The sequence below is a fragment of the Labeo rohita genome, chromosome 6 (assembly GCF_022985175.1).
Source record: "Labeo rohita strain BAU-BD-2019 chromosome 6, IGBB_LRoh.1.0, whole genome shotgun sequence".
Lineage (NCBI taxonomy): Eukaryota > Metazoa > Chordata > Actinopteri > Cypriniformes > Cyprinidae > Labeo > Labeo rohita.
This window is the reverse complement of record NC_066874.1, coordinates 1,962,375-1,980,631: the sequence shown is the minus strand read 5'-3', so window position 1 is coordinate 1,980,631 and position 18,257 is coordinate 1,962,375. Positions and strand designations below refer to the sequence as shown.

At 35.1% G+C, this 18,257-nt stretch overlaps 1 protein-coding gene across 1 annotated transcript; it reads right to left on the bottom strand.

Annotated features, from left to right (window-relative positions):
• Nucleotides 1-2,913: 2,913 nt before the first annotated feature.
• tgm2b (transglutaminase 2b) lies at nucleotides 2,914-17,269 on the bottom strand. Its single transcript, XM_051113192.1, has 13 exons — nucleotides 17,194-17,269; nucleotides 14,612-14,791; nucleotides 10,368-10,586; nucleotides 10,104-10,222; nucleotides 9,456-9,584; nucleotides 8,568-8,748; nucleotides 7,887-8,022; nucleotides 7,632-7,735; nucleotides 5,827-6,066; nucleotides 5,467-5,742; nucleotides 4,120-4,280; nucleotides 3,896-4,032; nucleotides 2,914-3,501 (listed from the first exon to the last, which is right to left on the bottom strand). The coding sequence occupies exons 1-13, from the start codon at nucleotides 17,195-17,197 to the stop codon at nucleotides 3,351-3,353; spliced, it is 2,037 nt and encodes a 678-aa protein (XP_050969149.1). The 5' UTR covers nucleotides 17,198-17,269; the 3' UTR covers nucleotides 2,914-3,350.
• Nucleotides 17,270-18,257: the final 988 nt, after the last annotated feature.

Below are 18,257 nucleotides of genomic sequence, written 5' to 3'. Positions count from 1 at the left end.
CATTTTACGAACTGACCGAAAAACGGTGAATATTCATCACTTTTGGATTAACGCCAAATTGCATGGTTCTGTTGCATTTGTGCAACTTGTGTTGCATTGCTGTGAATAGAAATTGTGCCTTGCATGTTATTGCTGTGTTTAAGGGGAATTAATGTTGTGCTTCTAATGCAATATAACTAACATGCTCAGGAGGAAGAGTTGAGCAGGCGTCTTAAAATCGCTAATTTTGGATTAAGATAATTCCTCCCTTTGACCAACAGAGGTCAGTATTCACTGTTCATGCTAAATAAAGTTCGGGTGGACAAAATCATGTGAAGAATAGTTCATCACAAAGCTAAAATTCAGTCATTACTCACCACCATCATACCTTTTTAGACCCAGACAGACAAAGCACATCCCACATCAATAAAAAGGACTTTTGTCTATTAAAAACTTAATTCTGTTAAAAGGTTTTTTTGACACCTTAAAGTATCTAAGATAAATGCAAAACTAAGTAACTGCCAGCTTGTGGAATGAAAGAACCACTTTGGAATGTTTATCTAATACAAACTTCCTTCATCCGGTCCTTGGAGTACAACCATGAAAAACAAAAGGTTCATTGTCTGTGGTCTGCAGTCATTCTTCAGAACTTTAAGTGCTTTTAGATGAAATCCTTTTTTTTTCAGCGATGCCATACAATATGTGCGTAAATAGATGAAACAAATTCAGACATTTAGAGACAGTCCCCTCCCTCCACACACAGCTCTCATAGAACAGGAGACACACAAACGAGCCAAAATGCTTTACATTTCTTGAAATAATCATTTCTAAACATTAAACATCTATTTCTTTCAGTGTTACAACATTCTACAACATTCAGACATTTACTTTTACTATGGTAAAATAAATATTTAGCAATATCTTCAAAAGGATTTTGAATTTTGGCTTTTTTCTGTATAGTGTTGCTATGCCAACTGTTAAATACTGTAAATTTGGTTATGCTAGCATGTGTGGAAATATTTAAACCACGTGTGTTACAAGTAACCCCACTTTAGTTTGTGCCCCGCGCTCCCCTACCGACCAAGTGTCAAGTCAAACGCCCTTTACAAAAAAAGGTAAAACGATGTCAGACAATTTTGAAGATGGAGGAGAAAATGAAATGGAGTTTTTCACCCTACCCCACCTTTCTGAACTGAAGTACACAGACGAAAAACTAACAGCGCGAGACCTTTCCAACGTGATTACACAATGCGTGAAGACGCGCATGTCTGTCACAGAGCTAGTGCAAGATGAGCATTTGTGGTTAAAAAGTATTTACATTTTATTTTTCCCCAAAACGACCAATCATTTTGCTAGATAAGACCTTTATTCCTCAGCTGGGATCGTGTAAAGCCCTTTGAAGCTGCACTGAAACTATAATTTCCCTGCTGAAAAAAACCCCAGGTAAAACCAGCCAACCAGCCTAGGAAGTAGCTGGAAGTAAAGCTGGAAGTAGCTGGTTTTAGCTGGTCTCTAAAACCAGCCTGCTGACCAGCTACGACAAGCTAAGACCAGCCTGGATGACCAGCCAACCATCTTAGGCTGGTTTTAGCTTTTTTTTTTTTTTTTTTTTTTTTCAGCAGGGTTGGGCCACCGTAGAAGTTCACTATATGGAGAAAAATGCTGGAATGTTTTCCTCAAAAATCTTAATTTATTTTGGAATGTTGAAAAACATGAACATCTAGGATGACATGGAGGTGAGTAAATTATCAAATATTACATTTTTATTCTGGAAGTGAACTAATCCTTTCCTTTGAGTTTCTTTCACATTTAGCACTGCCTGGCAGATTTTTGTACACAAAATACCGCAATTCTGATAGGAAACAGCGCAACGATTTCCTCATTTTCAGTCATATTCAAGATTGTCACACAAATTCAAGGTTTTAGGAGTGACATCTGTGTGAGCAGAGCTTCACATGTCTAAGCTATTGACAATGGATAATGGACTTTTTTCATGCTAAATTTGTGAGCTAGCCTTAAGTGTGAAGAACATTTTAAGAATTTAAAGAACCTTTATTTACTATAATAAACATTTTGTGGAAAAGGTTTAGCCCCGGCACACCCACTTGGTTTTCAAGTAATCCTGAAGGCTTTGATTAGCTGGTTCAGGTGTGTTGAATTAGAGTTGGAACAGGACTGAGTGGCCCTTTAGGAACTCGGTCTGACATTCCTGGTGGAGTAAATGTCTAAACGGTGCTCAGAGACATTACAAGTCTGGTGAACTATAGCTTCTGAGCAGAATAATGTCATTTTATCTGTGATTGAAGAGATTAAGGCTGCCAGCAGCAAAGACAATCACAGTGTTGAATATCTAAGGTGTGACAGCGAGGAAATGTGTTAAACACACTGCATAAGGACGCAAGTCAGTTCACTCTCATCCATCTGTATTTATATTAGAGAACAGAAGAATTTATTGTGCTTGTATGAGTTCATTTATTACCCATTATGAAACAGTGAATGTGGCCAGAAAACAATGCCAAATGTCTGATTAGACTGTAATGTTGTATGTAAATGTTTATGTGCTTTAGCAACAGAGTATATGATCAACTGCTTCCTGTAAAATGTCTGTGCACTTCCTGTGATGGCAAAAAAATTGTCATGTGCTTAAATAATCTGCTAGTGTTTATGTTGATAACGGCATGCTGGTCATCATTTGAAGTAAATCAAACAAGTGCAAGTTTATACAATGGTGTTATCAATTTTAGAAGACGATGAGATAAAAATATTATGGATGTAAGTCATGGTGTTTTTGCACCTAAAAAAAAATAGGACATACATAGTTAATGTGAACAATCAGATGTCACTTTTGAGAGTTGATTTGTTGCTTAGTTTTAAAAATGACAATTTTACTTTAAATCAATAATTGCACTTTAAATGAAAAACTAAAACACTCCATTCAAAATTATACCGTAATTGTTTTTTTTAATGAAAAGGTCACAGCTGAATATGAAGATACATAAAGCAAAAACCTAAAAACTGCATAAAATGTTACTCTTTTAAAATTACCGTCTCTTCCATACATGATTTTTTATTCTTTTGTTTTTACAGGATGATATTTCCCACAATGCAGTGTGGCTCCCAAGCATTTCCAGGAATGTGCATGTCTCAGTGTCATAAAAATGTAAGGATTTCTTGATATTTATTGCTGCATACTGTGTAGTGTGCTTACATGGCGTGCATGTACAGTACATACTGCTACAGAAGCCCAGGTTGGCTTTTCACATTCTTACAAAAATACAGTATATAAAAGATAACGTACTACTCTCTGAATACTGAAAAAGTACATGGAAAAATGGTTGGTTTTGCATTCCATTCTCCTCCACAGAAGGGTCTCATTTCCCGATGATAACGTTCCTGTATCCTCTAACGTGGCCCAGCTTGTCACTGTCAAAATCCACCACAAGTTTGCGCAGGCCGGACTGAGTGGGAGTGAAGTAGATTTTGACTTTGGCCTCCTGCCCGGGTTCAATGGGTGACTCCAGTCTAAAACGAATAAATATTTACACATTAGAAATCACACAGGTTCAATTCTTGTCATAATCCTTGTCGGAAAAGTATTTATTCAAGTATAAACTAACAGAGCAAAGAGCAGCGTGAGGCGTATCCTCACTGTTTAATGTACAGTCTGTACTAGAGACCACACTGAAAATCTGGGACTGTGGGACTGAGTTTTGATAAATGTTAAAACAGAAACAGTGTGATGATAATAGTCTGAAGTGTTACATGTGTTTTAATGATAGTTTCTGCATATTTTATGGCTTTTATGGATTTTTTTAATGGGTATAATTATATCCATGTAGCTTCTTGATGCTTCCATATAGCATTTTTTCATGCTACACAAACACAGCTTGTGCTACAGCAGTTTTACTTCTCTTACTTCTCGGTGATGCTGGTGCCGCCAGTGAGGTTTGCGCCCTCGATGGTGAAGCAGCAGCCTTGTAAGGGTTCTGGCAGCGGGTTCTGTAGGGTGAGCTCAGCCGCCAGCTTACGGTTCTGTTTGGGTTCTCCCAGAATCTGGAATGACACGCATACATCAGCATGTATTTGACAGCATGAACACGATTGCCATTGTTATGTCCACTTGTGATCCTGTGGTCATACCCTGATTTTGATCTCAGGATCGTCCAGCACGACATCACGCATGGCCATGACGGCTTCCTTTGTGCTGTAGTCGATCAGCAGAGCACCCAGACGGATGAGATTGTCCTCCGTTAGATTATTACAGTACTTACTGTAGTTCAGCCTCAGAGGAACCTTTCTCTCTGGAACAAACACACAACACAGTGAGGACGCATTCTACAGTACATGCACAACACAAAGCATCTACACAATTATATATATAAAAATAAATTCATTTTAAAAATGATTAAAAATTAATAAAATAATATATATATATATATATATAGATAGATAAATAGATAGATTTTAATAGTGTATATATCATTTTATAAAATATATACAGTATAATAATATTATATGAATACATATAATATTAGAAATTATATTTTAATTACATTTTATTATATTTTATGATACAAATCTAAATAAATAATTATTGTTATTATTACTATTAATAATAATTATTAATACATAATATATATAGTAATAAATGTAATATATAATAATAAATAAATATAATTTATTCATTTAATATCATATAGTTTAGCTCTAAACAATAATAAATAATAATAACTAATAATGTCAATAATAAATAAATGAAACATGAAAAAAATGCAGGCTAATAATAAATAATTCAGTAATTAATTATTAAATTAACATTAATTAATTATGTCTGTCTATGTATTTCCATTCTATAATATTATAAATTATAGTTTTCTAAATTAATTATATTGAATATTTTACTTTTAATTTATTTAATAATAATTTTAAAACAAGAATTATTATTAATAATATTAATTATATATAGTAGATAGTAGTAGTATACAATATATATATATATATATATATGTGTGTGTGTGTGAGAGAGAGAGAGAGTGTATTTGGCTATAAAAAAACTCAATAATAAATTGAAAATGAAAAATGCAAAAAATAACTGTAGGCTAATAATAATAAATAAACAAATTCAATTAATAATAATAAATAAACTAAACAGTAAATGAACATACAGTGGGTTTTTTTCCCCTTCTACAAATATTAATACAAATTAAAAATAAAAAAATTAATTGTGCCTTTATGCTGTACATTACAGCGCCTTTACTAAGGCCAAAAATATGCTTCATGCATATGCAAATGTATGTGTGAATGCTTGGCCAATGTATTGCTAGTATGCAATCTTGTTTTACATACTAGGTTCATAGCAACCAAACTATAGTACTTAAGGGTGCTGAAAGAATTTTTTATCAAATATCTGTGCACAAAATGGATCTTGCTTAAGTAGATGTGTTTGCTTTTGTAAACTGAATCACACATCAACACAAAGCTGCTCACCTCCTCCAGGTGCCAGTTCCACATTCAGCAGGTCTTTGAATCCACATTCACGGCCGACGACGCCGTTATACGACACGGCACGTGACGCAAACACCAGACGACACTTCTTATTCTCTTCGGTGTTATTACTCACTACTGCAAACACGTCAAAGTCGCAGCCCTTCCTGATGCCCGTCGACAGCTTGATGGTGATGTGCAGCCCAGAGTTTGCTTTCTCCTGAAGCAGCTTGTTCTGGTGGTTTGCTTTCTTGAAAACCTGCCTCTCCTCCACAGAACCTGCACCACAGATCATTGCAAAATCAATCTCTTCTTCATATGCACGAACGTAGGAAGGACGTGCACTTGTTTGCATTATCCTACCTTCAGGATATTTGTAGAGGTGTGTGATGTCTTCTCTGTCATCTCGGCCTACGCTCTTGGTGCTGATCTTCTGCCCCACTTTTTGGTCATTCACGATTTTCCTTGTGCTCCCATCGTTATATTTCAGGATGTACACTAAGTCTGCGTTCACCTCCGCGAACACAAATGGTGCATCATATTTGAGGGTGAGCTCTCCCTCTTTTATCGCCCGCACAGAAACTGGCCCGCAACAGAACACACCTGAGAGACAGAAAGACATCGCAGCTTCTTTATTTTAGTTTAGTTTGGTTTTGTTTTGAGTCAGTTAAATCTGTTCGTCATATAAATCAATCACAAGACTTCGATGAAATCATTTGATTCATTTGACCTTATTTTACTTAGTATTTTTGTCTTGTTTTGCAGTACAAATATCTAAACATTCTAAACCTAAATCAATATACATTTACTTCAGAAGCAGAATTACTTAAGTTTTGTTTTCTGGAAAAAAAAATGTCTGCCAAAAGTGTAAGAAAAATAGTCTTGTTTTTCCTTTAAATTAAGTCAGATTTTATGTTTAATTTAAGTGCACTGGCACTTTTCTTTTTTTAAGCATAAACTCACTTCATTTTGATCTTTTTTTTTTCACAAAACGAGACGTAATATATTAAGTTATTCTGCTTTTCAGGTAAACGTATCTTGATTTAAAATAATGTTTAGATATTTTATAATTATAATATTTTGTCTCAAAAACAAATAAAAAAATAGTTATTAAAGCTATCTAAATCTGAAAATAAAAGTCATAAAAAAACATTTTAATTCCTTTAAATAAAATATTTTATTTCAGCTAGTTGCCTAGACAACATTTTTTATTTGAATTTATTTTAACTTGATGTACTAAAAAACTAAAACTATAACTGAAATATAAGTTAAAAACTATACAGGCAAGTAAAAAAAGCAAAATTACTGAAACTTTAAAGTTCAAATGTAAAAGAAAAAATAAAAATCAAAATATGAATAAAAACTATAGGGTCTTCTATTTCTCAAATCTGACTAGCAATCTTTCTTGCATTATATACTAATGGTGATAGTTCAAAAATGGGGAAAAAGAACTTCTTGTGTTTTTGTTCCGAAGCCTGTAACTCAAAAACAATTAAAGATCCTTTTAGATTTTGGTTCTTAACACACTTTTCTTTTGGTATCTTAATTTTTAACACCCTATATGTTTTTTTTATTTCCTGAGATATTGGGATCTCAATATGGCTCCAGGAGTAAATTGTTAAATTGTACACATTTTCAGTGGTCAAAAAGCAAATGTGGGTCACTTTGCATACAGTTCATACTTTTTCTTTTAAAGAGTAATGTCTGAAGAACAGATGTGGTTGGTTGAAATGTAGCTTGTTTCCTTATGTCAAAACAATTTCATTGTACACACCTGTCTGAGTACCAAAATATTCTTCTTCTAAAATTTGCATGACCCTAATTCTAGAATGACTAAATATATCCTAATATCCTTTCAGATTCTCATTTTTAATAAACATTTCTTTTGTAATCTTCATTTTTACGGCCATGTATAGTTAATTCCCAGAGATATGGGGATCGCAAAATTACATCACGTCCAAACTGTTAAATTTCATTTTTTTAAGGCCCTATATGGTTCATTTCTATAGGAGTTGGGTTGCAGTTATGCATTAAAACATAGTTATGAAAAAACACTGTTAAGAAAATATTTTGCACTGCAGAATTTCTCATTTTTGGGTGAACTATCACTTTACATTTAAGGATGTTTGATTTGCTGTATGTTAGAAAGAAAAGAGCCATCTGCACACCTTCGCTTTTCTCCTGTGGCGTCGGGTCACTCGCCTGCCAGCCGTCAAAACCTGGAGGGAGATCTGGTCGCACCATCCAACTCTCGACCCAGCAGTGGTAGTTCCTACAGCAGAAAAACACTGTTGAATCTCCAAAACAATGTCATTTACATACTGTAAGTGTCCAAATATGTGCTTTTCAATAGTTTATGTATAGTTTTTTATTTGCATGTGTTTTGCATGTGTTGTTTGGGTGAAAGACGTGGTTCTTCATACCATATCATATCTCTGGTGCTGCTGTCTAATTCATTTTTCTCATTGAGATAGCGCTCGATTACAAGGTTGCTGTTGGTATCATGGGCCGAATAGAAGTTTGTGACCACCCTGCATGGGATTCCCAGAGCACGAGACACTGAGGACAAACACAAAAACCTGCTTCATCTGTCTGCATTTACACATTTTCTGCACAACGACCCAAAACACAACCACATCCGTGATGCAAAAGTAACAAGAATGCGCCTAGAATCAAACAAAATGACCATGCACTGCATAAACTACCATTCAAAGGTTTGTGTAAGGTTTTTATTTATTCCACAAGCATGCATTAAATTGATCAAAAATGACAGTAAAGACATGTTACAAAGTATTTATATTTAAAATAAATTTGGTTCTTTTGAATTTCCTATTCATGAAAAAATTTTCCACAAAAATATTGTGTAACACATTGGGTTTCCAACACTGATAATAATCAGAAATATTTTTTTAAGCAGCAAATCAGCATATTAGAATGATTTCTGAAGGATCATGTGACACTGAAGACTGGAGTAATGATGCTGAAAATTCAGCTTTGATCACAGAAATAAATTCACATATAAAACTGTTATTTTAAATTAGATCCCACTTTTTTTTAAGCAATAAATGAGAAGCGATACATCATCTAATAGGATCATTTAATACCTGTACAGGCGACGGCTGCAAAGACCCAGCACTGGCCGTAGCGCACCGGCATACAGGAAGTCCTGTCCCACGTCTTTAGGATCTGAACGCTTCCTCTCCAGGACAAGGGGCTCACGCCGCCATCAAACGTGTTCTTCCAGCAGCCCTCCAGCACGCCGTAATCCTGGTCATTGCTGTTGATCTGTGCAGAGTATGAGAAAACATCATCCCTAATGTCTGATAACTACGGGAAAATGTATTATTATCAATGCTGAGAACTTCATATTTTGTGGAAACTGTGATACATTTTTCATTTGTAGATACTTTGAATAAAAAGTTCAAAAGAACAGCATTTATTTGAAATAGCAATCTTTTTTGTAACATTATAAATATCGGTCACTTTTGATCAACTTAATGCATCCTTGCTGAATAAAGGTATTCATTTCTTTCAAAATGAACATCCTAATAACCCCAAACTTTTGAGTGGTAGTATATGTTTTATTCAGTTCTGCAAAGTATTGATGAAAAACAGTTCCATTTCATTAAAAATGTACTATTTTTCATGTTTTTGTGTGTGTGTATTAGAGTACTGACCATGTATAACCTGATTTTACCATGTACGACATGTTCCTGGATCAACATCTTTGCTGATCCTGGAACAACATTGTGATTAACCAATTTATAGTTTTTGTGAAGTTTAGGCTTGCAATCAGTGTTTGGTGCTTGTACATCAGTGTCATTCATCTATCATTTCCTCTGATTTTAGGGTTTACTCATGGGTAAGGTTAGGTTTAGGTATAGGGATGTGGTCAAGATTAAATTTTTGGATTAAAATATTGTTCCAGGGTCAACAAAATATGTTGACCCAGGAACACATCTAACTCAGCAAAATCAGGACGTGCGACTGACCATAGCACTCAGCACTCTTGTGACATAAATGACGTTTCTGCGTCCAGAACAGTCCTTCCCAGGGTTCCTTCTGTATTTAGGGTTCATGTCCAGGATTCTCAAACAAGCGTCCAGTATGCCCTCCTCGAACTACAGAACAAACACAACAGAGTCGCAATCAATGTGTAAATAATACACTCTTGCACAATACAATTGACTAAAACATTTACAAAAAGTATTTTCCCTCAAAAAGCCTTTAGGCATGAAAAATCTTGCTGAGATCCAGCAAGCAATTAGATTAAATGGAGAACGCATGATAACTTTCTGAAACTCCTGGAATCTTAGATGTTTTGACTTTAACTAAAATTAAACTGAAAATGGGAAATATAAAAATAAAAACCAAATACAAACCCTACTACAGTAATGATACTAAAATAACACTGATTTGGATATGTTCTCATCAGGCTTTGTGGAATTTACGCAAATAGCTGTTCCTCACCAGTTATTTCTTCTTTTTCATGTTATTTACTTTCATTCTTGTCTCTGCTTTCATGCATCATACTGCTTTTTAAACAGAGTTCATTTGTTTGTGTTTTCAGGAGGTGAGCTCAGCGTATCAAGCACAGCCAGATTGTGAACATGTGTAATCATGGGTTTGTTTGTTGGTACCTGTCCAAAATACCAGGCCATAGGGACTGGGTATTCGGCATCACCCCTGAAGATGATCCCATCCTGGGCCAGAACGTACTCGGACAGTTTTTCCTCGCTGTCCATGTAGACCACATCTCCTGTAAATCAGAGCATGGGTTGAGTGCGCAGAGATCTTACTCATCCGTCTTTATCGTCTGCTCGTATAAAGAACAGGATATCCGTGTCTATAACCTTAAGGCGTGTACATGTGTGGAACACCCAAACGCATCTGTTTTCACTCACTTGGGCACCAGGGATTGAAGAGCAGTATGAACTCGAACTGGATGCGCCCATCTAGAGTCAGGACGTACCGGCCGATGGGAGCGTCAGGGGCGGCACAGACGGAAAGACAAACGGTGTCTCCGGGCGGACTGCTCACCGCCGCGCTCCAACACGTGTCATCGATCTCATTGCTGAGGCCGAACACGGCCCTGGTGCCGTACTGCTCCTCCGGCTGAGGGCCTATCGAACCATCAGAACAAAATCATCAACAATAATCAAAACCAAACGGGGCTTTATGGGCTTTATGTGCTTTATGTGTGTGTCTGGATAGTTTCAAATGCAGTTTGATGAAATTTTGTGTATGGGTCACTTAGAAAATGATCAGGGAAGATACGCATATTTTCCGTTTTTCCAAAAACTTCCAATTTGTAAAGAATTGTTTAGAGGAGTAAAGCTGTGCATTAAAATGTATAGGGAATTCAACTTTTACTGAGCTAAGATGCATTAAATTGAGCAAAAATGACAGTAAAGTCATTTATAATGCTACAAACTTCAAATTAATGCTGTTCTTTTGAATGTTTTATTCATCAGAGAATCCAGAAATATATATCTCATTGTTTCCACAAAAATATGAAGCAGAACAACTGTTTCAACATAGATAATATGAATGAAATGATTCTTGAGCAGCAAATCAGCATATTAGAATGATTTCTACAGGATCATGTGACACTGATGCTGAAAATTCAGCTTTGATCACAGAATAAATTACATTTTACATTTATTTTGTAAAAAAAATTCTGTATTTTTGATTAAATAAATGCAGCCTTGGTATAAGATACCAAAAAAAAAACATTTTAAATCTTGGTGACACTGTCATTTGTTAACATTAGTTAATGTATTAACTAACATGAACGAACAATGAACAATACAATTATAACAGAATTTATAAATAATCTTTGTTAATGTTAGTTAATAAAAATACATTTGCTCATTGTTTGTTCATGTTAGTTCACAGTGCATTAACTAATGTTAACGAACACAACACGTGATTTTAATAATGCATTAAATAAATTTCAATAATTAATTCAATAATTAATAAATGATGTAGCAAGTAATGTTCATTCTTAGTTCATGTTAACTAATGTAGTTAACTAATGTTAACTAATTAACCTTATTGTAATGTGTTACCAAAATCTTTCTTTTTTATTCACATGTGGAACATCAGTATGAACAACTACATTTGAAGAGTTCATTTGCAAAAACAGTTAAAGGTTCAAAAATCATGTTTTTTCATTGTGCGTTCCAGTTATTCTCAATAAAACTGCAGTTGGATTATTTTGATATAAAGTAAAAATAACTTAAAAAACATGATTTTTGAAAAAAACAAAAACAAAAAAAAACCGAATTAACTGTTTTTGCAAATAAACTCATTTGCTCTAAAGTAAATGTTATTCATTCATATTAATTTAGGCAACACTGCATGTAATCTTTATGCATGATGCAATCTCGGAATGCATTGGCAACAAGCTCAGTGGAATAAAATCATCTATTTGATGGTGAATCTTAACAGTATCTTCTGAAATGCAGCCATTACAATGTTGCTGGTTTAAAAAACTGCTGCAGGGACAGACTGTCCACATTGTGTATAAAGGGTTTGATGGGGATGGATTGTTTCATCTAAACTCATGTAATTAGTCACAAAGTTCACACTGTTCTGGACTTACAGACATTCACAGATACGATCAGCAGTTTTAAATGAGAATATGTCTACATATTTACACCAAAATCCCCCTCTTTCAATCTTAAACAGCGTTCAGGAATGTGTCTGCAGCTGTGGCACCAGTCTCTGAATCTCTGGGAATGTGGGCTCGCACTGACCCCTCGTTTAAAGGCCGCCGGACAAACGCACACACTGCAATTCCATTCGTGCTCAAATTTGGAAGTGTTCCAGAGCAGCACTCCTGTGAACTCACTCCAGAGCGCTCGAGCGTGACTAACGCATAAGAGACAAAGTTCCCATCAGAACTACAATATAAACAGAAGTTCTGAATCATGGGTAAGTTTTAGTTTGTCTAGGTCTAAGAAAAAAGTCAATGCCTGACTGATGTCTTCTTTAATCTAAGATTTTTTTTCCAAATCATGACATTTTGATTGGTTTCTGCTGTGTCATGATGGGTAGCCCCGCCCACTACAAAATCCCCCACTGTAAACAAAAAGGAAAATTCTGTTTACTCACCCACGTCATTCCAAATCTGTATGCAATTTTTTATTTTGCTTTATTTTGCTATATTTTTGATGAACAATGGTTCCCACTGACCATTTTTTTATGTGCATTTTAAGATTTCATGCACATCTTGTCGTTTCAATCTAACATTTTTTATGCAACACCCAAAATTTGCATTAAAAATGTGCATCAGTTTCCCTTTCGACGAAACAGATTGCTTGTCACTGTCCTACCTGGTTTGGAGGTGTAACTGTCTGCAAAAACATGTTTGTGCTTATTATTATACTTTTTCTTTTTCTATACAAGTTGTGTGGTGCGTTTTCTGAACGTTCACCCAAACCAATAGTTTTGTATTTGACTCTTTGATAACTTCTAAGGAGTTCACATGTGCAATATCTCACCATAGATTCCGTTAAACATGCCAGAGGGTCTTGTTTTCTTGACATTAGTGTTATCTGAGTCTGAGCAGAGTCTTTCCTGTCTGAATGCCAGCGTTTACACGCTGCTGCCTCCCTTTGTGTTCACTAATGTCTTTATGTTATCTCATGTTCCAGCTCCAACAAATGACAGAATCTGTAACACAGAAAATCAACAAGAGCCCTGACATTCTCTCTGTTAACCTTCATCCTCAACTGCACTTGTTGAGTATTATGTTCATTTTTTTTTTAGATTTTCTTCAAAAGAAAGAACAATTGTCAGAGCTTTTGTAATGGGAATTCCTGCCACTTGAGAACTGACTATTCTGATCATTACCAATCTTTTTTATATTACTGTCAGGGCCATTTTACAGAGTTTGAAAAAAGTTTACAAATTTGATTAATTTAGTAAGTCCTCTGGCATGTCAGTCAACACTCTTAAAGTATAAAACAATTCCAAAAATAGTAAAATAATCATTTGCAAATTGCAACATTTGTAATATACAAATATACAGATATACAGACTTAAGAAGTCACACTACCTGGTTGGGCTGGTCTTTTTTCATGGTTTTAGAGGAGATTAAGGCACTTGTCAGATTGTCATGCTTGCTGACCAGCTAAACCAGCTAAAATGAGAAAACCACCTTAGGCTAGTTCAAAATGTTTATTTCTGGAAGAACTTAAGGTATTTCACCAGAACTGGGTAACATAATTACAGAATTAAACCAACTTTTCTTTCCATAACCCACCTCCAAAAAACATAACATGGCAGGAAAATGACTGACAGGCAGATATAAATATTGCAGACAGTAGGGGTATAAAATCCATAAAATATGGCAACTAAATGTATTTGTTTTTGTCCTAAACTATTACATCTTGATAATGTCCCAGCTGACAAAAACATGTAAGAATGATGGTAACACTTTACAATAAGGTGTCATTTGTTAACATTAGTTAATACATTACCTAACATGAATGAACAATAAATAATTGGCCAACTGTCAATGAATAAACGAACCATTGTTTGTTCATGTTAGTTCACAGAGCATTAGCTAATGTTAACAAACACAACTTTTAATTTTAATAATGCATTAAAAATGCTGTAATTATCATGAACTAAGATTAATAAATGCTGTAGAAGTATTGTTCATTCTTAGTTCATGTTAACTAAACTTAAGTAATGTTAATGTTAACTAATGAACCTTATTGTAAAGTGTTACCAGAATGTTTTACTAACATTCCCATTTGGTTATAAAGATATTATTTCTGAATGTTCTCCGAGCATTCAAAATGTCCAGATTTTAATATGTTTAAAAATGTTTTTTCTTGGTTATGCGTACATGAAGGAAACATTCCTTTTTATTTATTTGCAAACATTCATTCTAATGTTCTCTGAACAATCTGAAACAAACAGTAACACTTTAGAAAACACTGATGAACGTCCAACTAAAACATTCCAGGAAAGAACATTCCATCATAACTTTGAATGAACGTTCTATTAATGTTACTGGAAGAATGTTTGTTCATAGATTTGAAAGAAACTTGCCAGAACATTATCCAAGATTTTCAGAAGGTTTCCCGTTAGCTGGGTATTGAAATATTAGGCTGAGATCTCTGTGCATTACCTGTCTCTGCAGTGATGTGCAGCTGAGTGTATCCGGGCTGGTAAGAGCCAGAGTTCAGGTACAGGTTGATGGTGAAGGCCTGTCCTCTCCGTACGATCAGCCGATCCATGCCGTTCAGCTCCGTGTGGTGATCCGTGTTATTAAACTGACACGCCAGATCCCAGGTGCCGATGTCCAGAGCTGCATGAACACAGGATAAATTACCTAAATGAACATCACACTGATACCAACAAAAAATGGGGCTTTGCTAATAATTACTCTAAAAGCTTTTTCAATCAGATTGGTCAAGCAGCATTTCAAAAGTGCTGACATCAGTGTGGTGAGGATTTTAGAATTACTCTTTTTGCAGGTGACCTTGTTACGCCAGTAGGTGGTGACAAGCGACTGTCTTAATGAGTGAGTCATTGAATTATTCTTGCAACCAATTCATTCAGGAACAAAACAAATAACTTTATGAATGAGCAAATGATGTCATTTTGTTAGTAGCCTAATGTTCGGGTTTTGTAACCATACAGTGACACACGTCACCGTCCAATCAATGACTAATGGATCAAAGTAAGCCTCATCCTACATATATATAGCACTACAATTATGCATGGCACGCCAAGGTTCTTCTAAAATTTAGACTAAACAGTGTGACCTCCTGTTGACCATTATTTATGAGCATGCCATTCATAGCACTGGAGTATAAATTCCCCATTTGCTCTGTATACTTTCAGGATATTTCCCTGAGGTGATGTTTGACTGCATTCGCTTTTAAAGTGGAAGAAAGGAATTTCACTTATATTATCTGCTGTGTTTTGAAGTCACAATAAGTGTTTGTTTACACTGTCAGTTTATAAGTACATAAATAGAAAAGCAACAATATGATTGTACAATGTTCTTCAGTGTAGTTCTTGCACAAAACACACAAGAGGAACAACTATTGTATTAAAATGACAAAATGCACAATCTGTTCGGTGCGTTTCAAATCTGCTGAGATGCTTGAATGTTTCCAATAGGAGCGTCTGGTAAGGAGATACAATGTAAAGAATGCATTGCACATGTGAAGCATGTGGTTTATGTTTAACAGATGCTGTCTTCAAGGACACTTCATTGAGACATGTCTGTCACTGATTGACCGCTGACACTCAGTAATTCAGTTCTAAATTATCTCAATGTATAGAGTTTCTCTTCTTTCATCCTTTCCATATGCTTTTTAAAGGAAGGGAAGTCTTTGTCTATCTGGAACAAAAGAAAGGTAGGGAGATGGATGGACTTTTAAATTACTAGAGACTCATGGGAATGCAGATTGAGTTTCTCTATGTTGTAAACTAACAACCCTGTGGTCAGAAAATTAGTTTCAGACCAGCCAGAAAGTGTGTGTGTATCGGTGTTTAATGGGGAATGTGCGCAGTGGGGCGTTCACTGTTTTCTATCAGTAAACCCTCTGTCGTAATCTTTACCAGAGCTTTAATCTTGGTCTAAAGAGATGCCGCCTCTAGAAGAGTGTGTGTCTCATCACTGGCTTACACACCTCTGTTTAGCTTTCAGACTGTGGATATTCAGAGCGTATGTCTGCCAGGTTAAACTAGCACAGGTATTCTGTCACAAACAATCTGGTTACACATTTTAATGAACGAAGGGACTGCATGAATAAAACAATAACAAAGAAGTGAAGCAGCTTTTATAAGCAGGTGAGAGAAATAATGAGTCTCTGATTCTCCTCCCTCATGAAATTCTTTGCTGTAATTTTCCATTTATGGTTTGGTCACTATTTTCAGTATACTATTTCCATCATTATGACTCTTAGTAAATATTTTTAGTGGTGCACATGGTAAACAGCTGTCTGTAGCTCTAAAGACATAATGTTTGCATGCCATACAGAACCTCATTTACTGAGACTCTTCAAAGAACATTTACATGCAGCCGTGGAAAGTACAGTACATACTGTAGTAAGTTCATGACACACTATGTAAACCTGGCACACACCCGGCTCTCATTACATGCCATATAATAACACCGTACTGTATAACTGACCACAATGTACCATTCACACAGAGATGCTGAAATGAGTGCAACTGTGTCTCAGATTCATTAGAGAACTACAGTAAACAAACCTGCTGAATTTAACATTTATACCCAATAAATACTGTAAATTAAAACAGTAGCTGATGTAAACAAGTAAACAATATTTGCATCCTACATGATGCGTTTGACCCGTCATGGACAAGAATAAATATATGCATGAAATGTTTAGCAAGTTTAGCATAATAAATGTATTTAAATCTAAGTGTAAACAGTGCAAACATCAGATAACTTAAATTTTCTGCGTGTGGTAACAAATGGTTCAAATATATTATTTAATATGACAGAATTGATATGCATTACGTTAAGTTACACTTTCAAAAGTTGTTTAAATGTCAGAACAAGTAGAAATAAATCTATAGAGTAACCACTAGTAGCTACAATACTTAAGTTTTCATAGCGTGATGCTATTCGATAGATGCATGTGGATAAATATTAAAACAAACATTAGAACTCTCTCATGTATATTCAGGTTGAAAACATTGCAATAAAAATACATTTGAAAATACACTTACCCATGTTAATGCTGTGCTGTAATGTTGCGGTGATCCTGCGGTGTGTGTTCAGTCAGTGACAGTCAAAATGCGCTTGCACTCACACTCACACTCACACGCGTCTTTATTGTCAAAGCGTTACGCCCACCGCGCGTAAACACCCCACTGTCAGTGAAATACATACTACTCACCCCTTCTTTGCGCTTGCTTGACAGAATAATATTGTATTATTTTATTCAATAAAATATTTTCCTCTCTAGTTTATCGTTATTAAATTTTTTTTTTTTTTTCATCTTGACTCACAAAATCACAATCAAGTGAACTTTAAATATTTAAAGAGTTCATTTGCAAAAACAAATAACTCCGAATAAATAACTTAAAAATCATGTTTTTGTTCATTGTGCATTCCAGTTAATCTAAATCAACCTGCAGCTGGGTTATTTTGACTAAGTAAAAATGACAAAAATACAGCTAACACAATAAAAACATAACATATATATATATATATAGTACTGTGCAAAAGTCTTAGGCCACTAGTATTTTCACCAGCTAAAAAATGGTTTAAAGTAAGTTATTTCTATCTTTTGCTGTAGTGTGTCAGTAAAAAATATCGGTTTACATTTCCAAACATTCTGTTTGCCATTAATTGTAATAATCTAGTGAGATTTTTGTTTGCACAAGGAGTCTGACAACAGCCAGTGCTCCACACAGAGATCTGATCTCATCATCATCCAGTCTGTCTCTGGAATGACATAAAGAAACAGAAAAACTGAGACAGACTAAATCCAGAAGAACTGTGGCAACATCTCCAAGATGTTTCAAGTAACCTACCTGCAAAGCTACCTGAAAAACTATCAAAAGTGCACACAGGGCAAAAGCTGCTTTAAACGCAAAGGATGGTCACATCAATTGCTTATTTATTTAATAGAAGTTCATTGATAAAGAAAATCTATTTATGACATTGTTTTTGACAGCATCCTCATTTTATGTGCCTAACTGCCTAAAAATTTTAACAGTACTGTAGTTTTGTAGTTATAGGTCTCTTAAAGCATCTTGGAGATGTTGCCACAGTTCTTCTGGATTTA

What these genes read in the sequence shown, in the direction of transcription:
- tgm2b (XM_051113192.1), bottom strand. An exon ending in GCACATCACTGCAGAGACAG is followed by an intron (nt 10,587 to 14,611) that starts GTAATGCACAGA and finishes ATGGTTCGATAG; the next exon opens with GCCCTCAGCCGGAGGAGCAG. An exon ending in GCCACAGGAGAAAAGCGAAG is followed by an intron (nt 6,067 to 7,631) that starts GTGTGCAGATGG and finishes TCTGTCTCTCAG; the next exon opens with GTGTGTTCTGTTGCGGGCCA.